At 48.0% G+C, this 15,401-nt stretch overlaps 1 protein-coding gene across 15 annotated transcripts in view; it reads right to left on the reverse strand.

The window, feature by feature from the left end:
• UBR5 (ubiquitin protein ligase E3 component n-recognin 5) overlaps nucleotides 1–14,207 on the reverse strand; it is a 135,601-nt gene extending 121,394 nt beyond the window's left edge. For 14 of the 15 annotated variants that reach the window (XM_040354811.1, XM_040354810.1, XM_040354809.1 and 11 more), the window contains exon 1: nucleotides 13,851–14,206. In XM_040354811.1, the coding sequence (XP_040210745.1) occupies nucleotides 13,851–13,912 (62 nt within the window). In that variant the 5' untranslated portion in view covers nucleotides 13,913–14,206. Of the gene's footprint in view, nucleotides 1–13,850 lie in introns of all 15 variants that reach the window. The other variant, XM_040354801.1, reaches the window with a different exon arrangement.
• Between the last annotated feature and the right edge of the window lie 1,194 nt (nucleotides 14,208–15,401).

Raw genomic sequence — 15,401 nt, forward strand, 5'->3', positions numbered from 1 at the left:
CCAAAAGAAAGCTCCATTTGGGATTTCATTTGGGTACAGTGTTGCATGACCGTGCAATTGTCAAAGTGCAACAGTGCTGAAAACTAAAAATTGGTCTGGGAAGGAAGGGAGTGAAAATGCCCAGTATTGAAGTGGTTAAAGTGCCTCATCCCACCATGCTCGCACTTCAAAATAAACACATATATAAAGGTCATGCCCTGCAAATGTAAACCGCGTTCAAACCACACATGTGAGGTATCGCCGCAATCGTTAGAGCAATAATTCTAGCATTAGACCGTATATATATATATATATATATATATTTTTTTTTTTTTTTTTACACACACACACACACACACAGAGATAGATGGATATATCTATTAGGGATGCAACGGATCTAAAAAAAACTTACGCTTCGGATCGTTCCTTGGATCAGAGTAGGGCTGCACGATTCTGCAGTGCATGCTGGGGCTTGTAGTCCCAGCCCAGATGCCCAGGATCCCATGGTGTTAATGGAGGTGCAGGGCATGTTGAGAATTCTATCACAGGCTGTAATGAACATGCAGCACATGCTGGGAATTACAGTTCTATCACAGGCTGTAATGTAGGTGCAGCATATGCTGGGACATATAGTGCCAGTCCAGCTACTCAGGACTCCAGGCTGTAATGGACATTCAAAGCAGTTCTATCACAGGCTATAGGCTATAGTGAAGCTGCACGGCATGCTGAGACTTGTAGTTCCAGCCAAACCACTCAGGATTCCAGGCTGCAATAGAAATGCAGAGCATGCTGGGACTTTTAGTTCTATCACAGGCTGCAAGAGAGGAGCAAGGCATGCCAGAGCGTTTAGTTCCATCACAGGCTGCAATGAAAGTGCAGAGCATGCTGGGACTTGTAGTTCTATCACAGGCTGCAAGAGAGGAGCAAGGCATGCCAGAGCGTTTAGTTCCATCACAGGCTGCAATGAAAGTGCAGAGCATGCTGGGACTTGTAGTTCTATCACAGGCTGCAAGAGAGGCGCAGAGCATGCTGGGACTTGTAGTTCTAGCCGAGCCACCCAGTAACCTAGGCTACAAAGATAAAGTGCAAAGCATTCATGCTGGGGCTTGTAGTTCTATCACAGGCTGCAATAGAAGAGCAAGGCATGCTGGAGCTTCTAGTCCTATCTCAGGCTGCTAGAGAGGCGCTTGCTAGGACCTGTAGTCCCCCAGTGTAAACACATGCAGGAGGTCTCCCTGTGCCATTGGCAGCACACAGGTGTGTATGTCACAGTCTCAGATGATACAAGCCACCCTCCAGCCCAGTATCCGGGAGATAGGAGCCGCTGTGGGGAGGCTCGACCTTGTCCCTCCTCTATGGACACCACACACATAGTGCACCCTCCCCACCCCCACTGATAAGAAGCGGGAACTCAGCTCAGTACCAACCCGTTGATTTCAGGGAGAATCCAAAAGCAGTGGGCAGGACGTAGCCCGTGTCAGCGTGAAGAGAGCTGTAGTCCCGAGCGGAAGGGGAGCGCCTCAGCCTGAAACTACAACTCCCAAGGTGCACTGCGCTCCCCCAGCTCCTTCTACAGCATTCTGATTTTACGTTCAGACACAGAAGAATCGCGGGTCATCCCGCGGGCGGGGAGAATCGAGATCGCGATTCATCGTGCAGCTCTAGATCAGAGTCACGAATCACATAATTTTTCGGATCAGCAAAAAAAAAAAAAAAAATCCCCACTGTAATGTCCACATTGCCCCCACTGTATACCTACATAGCTCCCAACTGTCCCCGATTTGGAGGGACCCGTTCGGATCACTGATCAATGATGATTCGTTGCACCTCTAATATATATCTATCATTTTTAGTTCCTGTTTTTTTGTCTAATCAATTGCATTTACATTGGCAGCACAGAATTACTTAGTTCTGGAGATTCTCCCTCTAGTGGCCGAGTATAAAGCAGAGTCATTCAGCCTCTCATAAAAACCAAGATAAAATCCTCAGCCATGTCACAAGCATATTAGCCTAAAATACATTGCTGCGATACCTAACAAATGACCTGCAACACAAAGGCCTCATCTCATGTACACTGCTGCTAAAAATTACTTCGAACCACCAAACATTATATATTTTTATTAGCGGAGACCCTAGAGAAAACAATTTAACGGTGATCGGTGTAATATTTTAGGTCACACTGTATATACGCAGCAGTATTTCAATTGCATTTTTTTTGGAAAAAATACACTTGAATAAAAAAATAAATAAAATAGTTCCCCCAATGTTTTTGTACGTAAAAGATGTTACGCTGAGTAAATACCCAACATGGCATTCTTCAAAATTACGCACGCTCGTGGAATGGCGACACTACGGTACTTAAAAATCTCCATGGGGACGCTTTAAAAAGGTTTACAGGTTACCCATTTAGCTCTTGTTCACATTGAATGTGGCTTTGAAATCGCACAATTCCAAAGCCACATGTCAGTGCGACCTGTAAGACATCTGTGCGGCTTCATGCACTCAGGATATGCAAGTCGCACCCGAAATTGCCAAAAGTAGTACAGAAACTCAAAACGATGTGGCACCGCAAAGTCAGCATCACACCGATTTGAACAGTGCCATTGCCAACAATAGGGTGTGACTTGTCATGCGATTTGACCCGTCATTACCTGACAAGTGGCCCCGATGTGAATGGTGGCCAAGAGTTATAAAGGAGATCTAGTGATTGCGCTCACTCCAACAATTGCATCGATACCTCACGCATGGTTTAAACAGTTTACATATGCATTCGCTTCTGCGCACAAACACGGAGCACTTTAAAAAAATAAAAAAATCTTATTTTACACTTTTTTTATCACTTTTGTTCCTATTACAAGGAATGTAAAGAAATAGGCCCTTTATTAACCACTTCCATACAGGGCACTTACGTACCTTCCTGCCCAAGCCAATTTTCAGCTTTCAGCACTGTCGCACTTTGAATGGCAATTGCGCGGTCATGCTACATTGTACCCAAACAAAATTGGCGTCCTTTTTTACCCACAAATAGAGCTTTCTTTTGGTGGTATTTGATCACCTCTGCGATTTTTTTTTTTTGCGCAACAACTAAAAGAAGATTATTTTTTTCTGTAATTTTTTTGTAAATAAGTAAGTTTTCTCTTTCAATTATGGGCACTGATATGGTGGCACTGATGGGCACAGATGAGATGGCACTGATGGACATCGACGAGGTGGCACTGATTGGCGGCGCTGGTATGCGGCACTGATGGGCACTCATGGGCGGCACAGATGGGCACTCATGGGCGGCACAGATGGGCACTCATGGGCGGCACAGATGGGCACTCATGGGCGGCACAGATGGGCACTCATGGGCGGCACAGATGGGCACTCATGGGCGGCACAGATGGGCACTCATGGGCGGCACAGATGGGCACTCATGGGCGGCACAGATGGGCACTCATGGGCGGCACAGATGGGCACTCATGGGCGGCACAGATGGGCACTCATGGGCGGCACAGATGGGCACTCATGGGCGGCACAGATGGGCACTCATGGGCGGCACAGATGGGCACTCATGGGCGGCACAGATGGGCACTCATGGGCGGCACAGATGGGCACTCATGGGCGGCACAGATGGGCACTCATGGGCGGCACAGATGGGCACTCATGGGCGGCACAGATGGGCACTCATGGGCGGCACAGATGGGCACTCATGGGCGGCACAGATGGGCACTCGTGGGCGGCACAGATGGGCACTCGTGGGCGGCACAGATGGGCACTCGTGGGCGGCACAGATGGGCACTGTGGGCGGCACTGATGGGCACTGTGGGCGGCACTGATGGGCACTGTGGGCGGCACTGATGGGCACTGTGGGCGGCACTGATGGGCACTGTGGGCGGCACTGATGGGCACTGTGGGCGGCACTGATGGGCACTGTGGGCGGCACTGATGGGCACTGTGGGCGGCACTGATGGGCACTGTGGGCGGCACTGATGGGCACTGTGGGCGGCACTGATGGGCACTGTGGGTGGCACTGATGGGCACTGTGGGTGGCACTGATGGGCACTGTGGGTGGCACTGATGGGCACTGTGGGTGGCACTGATGGGCACTGTGGGTGGCACTGATGGGCGCTGTGGGTGGCACTGATGGGCACTGTGGGTGGCACTGATGGGCACTGTGGGTGGCACTGATGGGCACTGTGGGTGGCACTGATGGGCACTGTGGGTGGCACTGATGGGCACTGTGGGGTGGCACTGATGGACACTGTGGGGCGGCACTGATGGACACTGTGGGGCGGCACTGATTTACTTGTTGCCAGTCAGTGCCCATTTGTGGGCACTGATTGGCATCTTTTTTTTTTGCATCTTTTTTTTTTTTTTTTTTGACTTTTTTTTTCTCAATTTTTGTTGTTTTGCCCTTCCCTGGTGGGCATCCCTGGTGGTCCATGTGGCGATCCGAGGGGGGGCTGCGCTGATAAACAATCAGCGCGAACCCCCCCTGTCAGGAGAGCCGCCGATCTGCTCTCCTCTACTCGCGTCTGTCAGACGCGAGTGAGGAAGAGCCATCGACGGCTCTTCCTGTTTACACCGTGGTCAGCCGTGGTTGGACACGGCTGATCACGTGGTAAAGAGTCTCCGTGAGAGACTCTTTACCGAGACCGGTGTTGCGGGGTGTCAGACTGACACCCCGCAACAACGATCGCCGCGATGCGCGCCCCCGGGGGCGCGCAGCGGCTAAGAATCCTGATGACGTCATATGACGTCCGGTCAGGATTCTACAACCACTTTGCCGCCGTCAATCTGTCATTGGCGGGCGGCAAGTGGTTAAACGATCTGGGTCAAAACGACCCCAGATTTCTCATTCACATTTTAAAGCAAAAACACAAACATTTCTTTATGCCCAAGAACCGGAAGGGACATCAGAGATCTCTCTTTCTGCCTAGCCATTGGATCGCTTCTGGGTTTATCGACCGCTCCGGTAAATGCAGAAACGACCTAGAAATGGCAGGAGGGGGACATTTCTCCCGCCACCTCTAAAAGCAATCCCATGGAGAACTCACTTATCAGACACGAAATCGGCCACAGGAAAATATCAAGTTTATGTCAGCTAGAGATATCCCTCTCACACACACACACACGTGCAAGTGGTTAATATCAAGCTTATCCCCTGCACAGCTAAGAAAAGTAATAAAAGATTTATATACTTGACCCAACAGTCTGTTTTGGTTGTCTTACGTCTGTAGGCACACAGAGGCTTAGGCAAATACCACCACATACAGCCATTCATGTCAATAGGGCAGCTGTATACAACAGCACCTGTGGCTCCCGAGCAGAGAAACACATCTGAATTGTACAACTCCAGTTGGTTGAACCCCCCCCCACCCCAAGTGCCCACTCACATTGGGACGTGTGATGTTCACTTGATTCTTTGCGTTGCATAAGGTAGCCATTTCCTATGCGCGTTTGACACCCAAAAAGAAGCTCTTTTTCAGATGGCAAGTCCTGCATCACACAGCAGTCTAACAGAAGTCAATGGGACAAAAAAAAACGCAATGCACTGCGGCTGAAGTGCAGTGTTGAACCTGGCCTAAGAGCTATATAAAAAAAAAAAAAACCCACACACTTCCCATGTGTCAATTGAGCCTAAAAACAAAACAAAAAAAAAAAAAAAATCTACTTTGAAAAGGTTTTCCTAAACCACAGCCGTTTGTTAGAATCGCCAAAATATCTTCTATAGTTCATTTCTTTAAAAGAAAAAAAAAATAATCTCTGCACACTCCCACAGAGGTTCTTTTCCCCTCACTTCAGCTTTTTAAGTTGTATTGCAGTCATGTGCACTGCTCTAATCAAACTAGATAACAGAAATCATTGCACCTGATTCCAATGCACACGCTGTGCTGTCTGAGAGGGGATATTATGAATGGGGGGGATGCAGCATGCAAGGGCCTCCCATTCATACCACTATTGAAGTCTCTGGAAAGCAAGCACTTGTGGGGCAGAGCAGAACCACGTACACCAAACACAGAGCAACCTCCTACAGAAGCCGCAGCAGATTAGAAATCTATACCGAGCTGCCAGATGAATGTACTGGATTAGATGTTTTTTTCTTATTGGTTTGGTGACACTTTAAAGATAAAATGTAATGAAGAAACATGTCATCAGGAGGCAATAGATAAATAAAATAAACACCACCATACAACATCTGCAACAGCTGCTACAGAGTATTGCTGGATCAGAAAGCCCTGCAGATGGAGGAGAGCGCCTTCCATGAGGCTAGGCCTCTTCCTGCCAACACGTGACAAGGCAGCATGAAAATGTGTCACCGGGTCACAGCAAAAACTTCTGACAGGCCTGCAAGGCTGAACCGCTAGAGATCATTATATATTCACAGCACACAAGTTCTACCTTGCTTCTCTCTAGTCAGTACAGTAACATGAAATGGGAAAACAATTATTCAAAACATACTGACCCTCCTCAACTACATTTTTATTTTTTAGAAAAGATATGCAATTGAAAACTCCATTCCCTGAATTACTAGATCGCTGATTTTCAGGCGGAGGATACAAACAAATGGAGGATTTATATTCAATGGCAACAAGAAAACTCAAAACATCTTAAAAGCACCACGATTTCATTATATAAGGGTTTTCCAACTCTCAATGTATCTGCATACAATACAAAAAGGAAATAAATCCTCAACAGCAACAAAAATCAAAGCCTAATTTAATGCATCTGCCATGTAACATCCCAAGGCAAACAAGAATATTAGTTACTGTATTTATTGGCGTATAAAACTCATTTTTACCCCTGAAAATAGAGGGTAAACTGTGCCTACGTGTTATACGCAGGGGGCTGTGGAATTTATTTTTCCTGATAAATTCCCTCTTAAGCTGATAAACTGCAGTTTATTGGCGTTTTGGCTTTTTTTTTTTTAAGCCCATAAACTAAACTCTATGTTAGCCTATGTGCCCATACACACCTGGGCGTTTAGTGTTAATGAGCTTTGGAGTTTATTGGCTTTTTTCTGAACGCTCGAAATTTGCATTCAAAGTGCAGTTTTTCGGCGGGAAAAACGCTAAAAACGCAAAACGCCGTAAAACGCTCAAAAAAGCTGGCGCCAGCGTTTTTTTATCCATTGAAAAAAAAAAAGCTACACTGAAAAACGCTGATTAAAGCTATTGCAAAAACGCTAAAAAACTTTGAAAGGCTCCCTGCAAAGCTACTGGCGTTTTTTTATAGCTTTTATCAGCTTCAGTGTGCATGGAGCCTTAAAGTTAGGGTGCGTGTTATATGCCGTTAAATACGGTAAATTTAATTGTAAAAAAAAAAAAAAAAAAAAAGAACCCAAAGCACGTGAGGGAGATATCAAAGCATGTGACCCAAGGATCATGTTGCAAAGACTAGCAGATAATTATCACATAACAGACCTAACCATCTTCTGCCCATCGGTGCCTGCAACCCCAACAATAGGTGACAGCAAATAAAAAAAGGACTTCAGGTAAAAGTACCCAAAACTCCAAATGACTATGAATGTGTACTAACGGGGAAGGATATTTTGTTGGGAACAAAGGAGTGCATGCTTTTCCAATGGCTGTATAGCATGTGACAGAACTCCAGCTCGTTGGGGAACTGCAACTCCCATGGCTGGGAAACTGCGGTTTGCCCCTCATTGCCTTAAAGCAGCGCTTACCAAACTGGCCATTGGCTTGCCTTTACCTAGCCCCCTTGAGGCATTATTCCTGCCACTGACACCAACTATGGTGCACCAGTCCTGCCACTGACACCAACTATTACTCCCCCCAATACCAAAGATCGGTCATTGTTTATTCCCACTGGGCACAGTCCAGCTCACCTAAAGTCTGAAAGACAATAAAATGGCCCTTTGTTTAAAAAGTTGACCCCTTGCCTTAAGGATCACTAACAATCATGTTATACTTACCTCCACTGTGCAGCTTGTTTTGCACAGAGTGGCCCTGAACCTGGTCTTCTGGGGTCCCTCAGCGGCTGTCTCGGGCTCCTCCCGCGCAAGGACTCAACACCTTCATGTGAGCAAGCTTGCATGGTGTCGAGTGCCATAGCCGCTCACTGTATCACTCGGCTCCGCCCCCCGTCATTGGATGTGATTGAGAGCAGCACAAGCCAATGGCTGCGCTGCTTTCAATCAATGAACGAGCCGGGAAGACAGCCGAGAAGCCTGCTCGTTCACGGCGCGGGACTTTTGAGGGGTCAAGTAATCGGGGGGCTGGGGGGGCCACTAATACTCAGGTTTGAGACTAATCATTCTATGCATTAAGGTGAAAAAAACTCAAACTGCTACTTTTACTGTACAGATTGATCTGCTAGGAAGTTGAAAAGCAAGGCTCCTTTCACACCAGCGGACCAGTATGACCGCTTTCTCATCCATCCGTTTACGAATGAAATAGGGACATACATGTATCCCTATGAGATAGCGGGTGTCAGTGGATGAATATTGGTCTTATTGGTGTCCGCAATGCTCCGATTCTGCAGACGGAGGAAAATCCTATTTTTCCATTCATCTGCAGAGCGGATCGGGTGAACACGGACAGACGGTATGTGTTCATCCGATCCCCCCATAGGGGAGAGCGGAGATCTGACAGGGCGTCCCTGTACAGTGTGCGGGGACCGCCCTGTCATCTGCCGGCTCAGCGGGAATCAACGGAGCGATCCCTGCTGAGCAAGCGAAAAAGACATGTACGGATCCTTGCGGGATCCGTACATGTGAAAGGGGCCTAACAGACTTAGGCTGCATTCACACCTCGGCGTACAAAATCGCGGCGTTTTGTCCTGCGAATTGCGGCGACAAATATCGGCGTTTTGTGCCGCGATTTGCAGCGCTAAAACGCCGCGATTGTGAATGCAGCCTTCACCCCCTCTATGGAGATGGTTCACATCTCCCATGCCGAACGCCACCTGAAAAAAAGGTCCGGGACTTATTTTCAGGCGTACGGCGTTCGGCGTGGAGATGTGAACCATTTCCATAGAGGTGCATGTTAAATCATCCCTCTGGCGTCTCGGGGCTGCAGCGGCGTCGCACTACAGGCGTATATACGCCTAGGTGTGAACGGGGGCTTAGGCCTCATGTACACTTCTGCTGGTAAAGGGACATTTAGGTAGGAGCAGTTGGGCATTTTTTCCAACTGCTCCTGAACTCCTCTGTTATCTTATCAGTACATGTACACAGGGTTGTTTCTAGGCAGTCAAGTTCAGAGGCATTTCAAGCGCCAAACACTTCGAAGTGCGATAACTCGCATTTAGCCACGTTTCGTTTAGAGGCGTTTTTCATTTTTGGCTATTTACAAAGAGGTTCTAAATGAAAAATGCAGATAAATGTGGGTTACTATCTGTTCAGGAGAAGTTGTAAAAACGTCCTGTGTACATTAAGCCTTACTGGCCAGATCACCAAGTGAGAATACAAGGAAACAAACTAAAAGTAGAGACACTAATATACAAACCACCAAGAACATGCAAGCTGCAATATATTATTTTGTTTCTGCATTTAAACCCACTTTAAGAAATAGTCAGGGGCAGGTTATATTCTGTTGCACGGCTACATTTGAATTTCCGAGGATGAACTTTGAAATCAATCTGCAATCTCTCTCGGTGCTCGACGGGCTCTCAGAAAACCAGGATGAGCATGCAAGTGAAATAGATGTCTGCACACAGCATGCATGGCTATCCTGTGGCCCTGCATCATTGGTATGAGGATATAGTCGATTCTAGTTCTCCCTTTACTGATTAACTCCATGTACAGTAAAACGATTGCTTCTTTAATTTTAACCAGTCCTCAAACTAAAACGGGAACAAATCATTTTACTGCACCAAACCCCCTTGGAAAGCAAAACAAGTTGAAAGACATGACGGCTGATAAAATGAGGGAGATCTGAATGCGCTGTATTTGGTGGGCCATGGATAGTGCCTAGACATAAAGATCCCCCACAGAGAGAGAAGGATCTCCATGCCTTTAGCTCAAATGGGCGTTTCTTCTTCTAAAGCTGGCATTGAAAGCCTCATCACATCTTTGTAAACAAGCTTGGCACAGGCATGTCAGCAGCAAAGTCATTCAATCCTCTGAGTGGTGCCCGTACTTTGTTTACCTGTCCCCCTTTTCCACCCCAGAGTGCCCAACTGCCAATATCAAATATAATTTCAGGTTTTGATGGAGTAGGGAAGAATAGTGTCCTCCCCTGGGATAGATTGCTCCCTATGATGCAGTCCTGGTGACCACTGTTACAGGGGCTCAAAATATTAAATGTATCACCCACGCCTGTGGGTCAGAAAATGAAGTGAAATGCCATTAAAGCAGAACTCCGACCAAAAGGGAAGCTCAGATTTATGGAATCCCTCTCTGCTCTTCAACATTTGGTAAAAAAAATTTGGAAGGAAGGGGGGGTTTCTGGAATCTGAAAAGTAATCAATTCCACTTCTTCTCGACACGTCTTGGCCCCTCTCATCCTCGCAGTTATCTGGGACATGATACAGGTCCCAGAAGATTGCAAGAGCATACACTATGTGCAGCACGGCTCACACATCCATAGTGGGCACCCAGCTGTGAAGCCGCAAACTGGTCACCCAGAGTTGAGATGCCAGCGTTGGGACAGAGAAGGAACGGTTCAGGTGAGTACACGGCTGGACCCTGGGACAGGCCAGTGGCTGTTTTTGTTACTGTTACAAAACTGTTACTGTTACAAAAACTGTTACAGTTTTTGTAGCTGCTGAAATAGAAAAAAAAAAAAAAAAAGTCTGGAGCTCCTCTAAGTTACATACCAAAAAAAAAAAAAAAAAAAGAAAAAAAAAAAAAGAAGAAGTTTTGCTATAGACATACTAACTCCCAGATTTAACAATGGAAGCGCCAACACCACCTTCTTCTGTCATACAACAGTCTACCGTATGAGGGCACCATGGAGCACAGAGCACCAATTATCTCCTGAGGATTATGCAATAATCACAGATATTACCAACATAATCTAGAAGTGCCAGCTTGTGCCCCGTTTACCCTCAAAAACCGTACTCACATGCACAGAAAATCCAGCATTGTGGTGCAATCTAAAACGTCATCACTGCACACCGAGTCCTACACCTCCATCCTCTTGCTCTGATGCACCATCAGGAGGCCGTCTTGAAGTGAGAGCCAGCCCCTTGATGACGCACTGCACCGAATGCCCCAAAACTTCCAAAGAAGCATGACACACATTTCTTAGGTGGTTTTGGGCGGAGGGAGTGGCGTCATTCTTCCCTAGGTGTGAAGGCAAGGTTTTGAGAAAAAAAAAAAAAGGCATAATAAAATAAAGAATTGAAAGGTCTGGTTGTGCAAGGGCTTTAAGACACCACCAGGTGAAACCTCCCCCTCCTGAACGTGAAAGAACCATATTCAGGATAGGAACGTTTTGACTGCGGGAGACCGCAGAACATGTCCATGGGTAGGCTAGTTTACATGTAGCCGAAATCCATCCACACACAGCTTGAATTTCTATGAACTTGGATAAGATTTGAGCCAAGGGTGGCCCCATTCAGTCGAAAGAGCCAGGTGGATAATAGTCAGCCAAAGAGCAGCTGCTGCCAATCAGCTACAGTCCAGGTTTTCTGACAACCAGGGTTGTCGGTGTTCTATCGAATAGTACCCTCTGTCAAAAAATGCCAGCTCCAGGCCGCGCATGCACAGTATGGACCACCACCGCCAATTTCCGGATTAGCTGTTGCGACGACACATGCGCAGATCATAGAAGGCACTATCCGACACTCTGAGATGAGAGGGGGAAATGATCTGCAAAGAGCACAGGGACATTGCTATTCTCCCATTCTGCTTCAAGCTTGAGGGGCGGGTTTCTTTAGTGTTGTTGGGCGGGTTCAGCGTTTTGCAGGGGGTATTTAGCTGGGTGGCAGAGTGGATTTGGCTTTGTTGCAAAACACTGAACCCACCCAACAACACAAAAGAAACCCGCCCTTCAATACACTGACGCCGCCCCACAAGAGCGAGGCAGAATGGGAGGATAGCAATGTCCCTGTGCGCTTTGCAGATCATTTCTTCCTCTCAGAGTGCCGGATAGTGCCTTCTACGATACGCGCATGCGTCTTCAAACCATCACAGCAGAAAATCAACTGTTGTGGCATTCCGTACCGCGTAGCAGGCATTTTTCGACAGAGAAAGCACTATTCGACAGAACACTGGCAAGGATGTTCCTCTAGCCACGTTCTTTAAAGTGGTTGTAAACCCTTTACAACCACTTTAGCCTACAGGTAAGTCTAGATTAAGGCCTACCTGTAGGTGCTTGAAATATCTCCCAGACCCGCATAGTCTAGGACGGGATATGCAATTAGCGGACCTCCAGCTGTTGCAGAACTACAATTCCCATGAGGCATAGCAAGACTCTGGCAGCCACAAGCATGACACCCAGAGTCAGAGGCATGACGGGACTTGTAGTTTTGCAACAGCTGGAGGTCCACTAATTGCATATCCCTGGTCTAGGAGATATTTACAAAACCGCCATACGGCGATTTCTTCTGCGCACGCGCCAAAGTTAAAGTGGGCACACTGTGCCCTAATTCGGGTAATACCGTGAGTGGCGGGAGTGCCGACACGAGACTCCGGCCACTCACAAAGGCGGAGTTCGTGGCCCCGGAAGGCAGAGGGGTGAAGAATGGACACTCGCTACTAGCGAGGAAGAGCATCGCAGGCTTCTCCTGCAGGTAAGTGTCACATAATGGGCTACTATGCCATGCATATTAGCCCATTATGCTTTACCTTTGCAGGGAAACGAAAAGGAAGTAACACCTATGAGGGTTTACTTCCTCTTTAATGTGGATGGCGGAATCTCTGGATTTCCCTTGTTCAGTACTAGGAATGGGCTCAGGCGTGTTCAGATCCTAGTCCTAAGCAATCCTATCAGGAAGACGTCCCTGCACACCAATCAGGAGCAGCCTAGTGACGGCGTATGTGCAACGGCGGCCGGGAAAACGACTCACTGCCTAAGATTGGCGGTGTGCAGTGACGGCGCTTCCTGGCGGGATTGAGGAGGTGGGTTGGGACTAGGATCTGAATTGGCCTGAACCCATCCCTATTGAGTATGTAGGGCTGATGGCGAGATGTGTATGGCCAGCTTATCCAAGTGAGAGTCAACAATTTAAAACGTGTACCTACAGGTGAGCTTACAATATGTCTTACAGGTAAGTACCTCCATAACGTACACTAGGGGTAGTCAACCTGTGGCACGCCAGCTGTTGCAGAACTACAATTGCCAACCCCATTATGGTTTAGGAAACATTCACACCGACTCTAGCCGCAATGACATCACTGTGCGCTGCAGTCAGAATACACCAAGCAACACCTTCAATGAATGAAGATGGCGGTGTCGCTAGGACTCCTCCCGTGCACTGTGACATCATCGCGCCCCAACCAGCCAAGAGCGCAAACCCAAAAAAGGAGGGCAATGTGAAGATGAAGCACGGTCAGCATTTGTCGTTTATCTTCTGGGAGGATCGGTACGACTGCCGTACGCATGGCAAGGCGCCAACAGAACCGCCAAAGGGGCTCTAGGCCCCGCCAACCCCTCTACCCAGGGGCCCCGTGCTCCTCCCCCTCTGTATTACACAGGAAGCGCAGGGGACGTCTCTACTTCGGGGATGGCGGATGATAAATAATCCTACTCAAAAACAGGCGCTAACCCGTTACGACACGCTAATTAACGCACTCCGTAAAACACGAGAAGCTCTGATTGGTTACAGTTTTCTTCTATGACCCCCCATTCCCTATCTAATCATTGGGAGGTGTGGGCCCCATGTGTGGGAAGGCCGGCCTCTGATTGGCTGGGGCCCCTCTATTGTCGCACTGGCCCCAGGCCTCGGCCTCTGAGGTGGAAGGAGGTGGAGGGGATTACCGGTCATTGAGCTGGTCCTCGGTCCCGGGAAGCGGATGGACCACGAAGTGAATGGAAGTCATGGCGGGTCCGCCGAGGATTATTAATAGGACTACGGGAAGAAGAAGATGTCTGCTGGCCGCCCTACGAGGCGGAGCCTCGGTCTCTCCTCCCGCTCAACCACCAGACAAAGACGGCCCCCGGCTACACGCAGCTCCCTTCTCTCTTCCTTCGCAAATTCTTCGCCAGCCGCCAAAACGACATCCGACACCGGCTAGAAATCGGCGGAGCCTTCAGTACCCGGACGCCATCTTGCCGCCTCCAAGCAGTCTGCTTCTCCCCTCCTCCTCCTCTCACCAGGACCTCAGCGGGGGATGCAAGCTTCTCCCTGATTGGCTGGCCGCGGAAAGCCTCGCCGGTCGGGAGTGTCCTCCAAGGCGCTTTCTGATTGGTTTAGGAGTGCTTTTTTTTTTTCGGGGTAAGCCCGCGCATGCGCGAGACATGTCACAGCGTCAGGGGGGAGGACGTGACGTGCTGGGGAGGACGCATGCGCAGAACTAGTTTTTTGTGTTGGCTCTTAAAAAACAAAAAAAAAAAACCTTCAGAACAGCAGTGGTAGTCATTTTACTTGATATAGGGGCCCCTGACATCACCAAAGGGCCACACATAGCAATCATTGCATGTAATAATGCAGTGAGAGATTGTGAACATGCTTCAGAGATGGGGAGGTTGGTTTATTAATCTGAGGAGAAGATCTAAAATGAGGGGAAGCTCTGCTAATTTTTTATCATGCAAAAGTGCTGTTTTTTTATTTTCCTTGCATGTGATTGGGTATTCTATGGTAAATTTTTACCTCATTTAGAGCCCTTTCACACTGACAGGCAGCGTTAGCAGTTTAGTGCCGCTAGTATTAGCGGCGCTTTACCGTAGTTTTAGCGGTGCTATTCGGCCGCTAGCGGGTTGCTTTTAACCGAAGAAAGGGTTAAATGCGCCCGGACATTACACCGCGCTGCCTGGACCATCGATCACCCACCCAGACCATAGACCGCGCCTATTGTGTTTTTTGGAGTGTCTGCATTGGACTACAGCTGTAAAACATGCAGCAACAAATCTGAGCAAACCTTTAGAAATGTGCCAACTGTGCTTGATTTTGGCACTACTCAGTGGCTGCTTGTGCTCAAATTTTTTTTGGGGGGGGGGTTAGAACACATACTACCCGAACCCCACCATGCAGGAGATGAACAGCGGCGATCACCCCCTGCATGTAGATTAAGGGGCCAGATGCATAAATGGGGGGGGGGGGGCAGTGTCCCATCACGGATATCAGCCCAGGCACCACGTCATCCTGACAATGAAAGTCGGGATCCACCAGGTGCCTGGACTGACACCCGGCTCAGCCTCAAAAATGCATTGACTTAAACATGTTCCATAGGAACCCATGTTAAAAAAAATCCTGCTTTTCGCCAAAAAGTATGAAAAAACGCATAGTTGTAAAAGAAAAGCATTTTTTGGCTAAAATTAATGTCTGCAAGGTAGACAGACAGAATAGTGTAATGATTCTGCTAAAAAAAA

Source organism: Rana temporaria, chromosome 5, assembly GCF_905171775.1.
Source record: "Rana temporaria chromosome 5, aRanTem1.1, whole genome shotgun sequence".
NCBI lineage: Eukaryota > Metazoa > Chordata > Amphibia > Anura > Ranidae > Rana > Rana temporaria.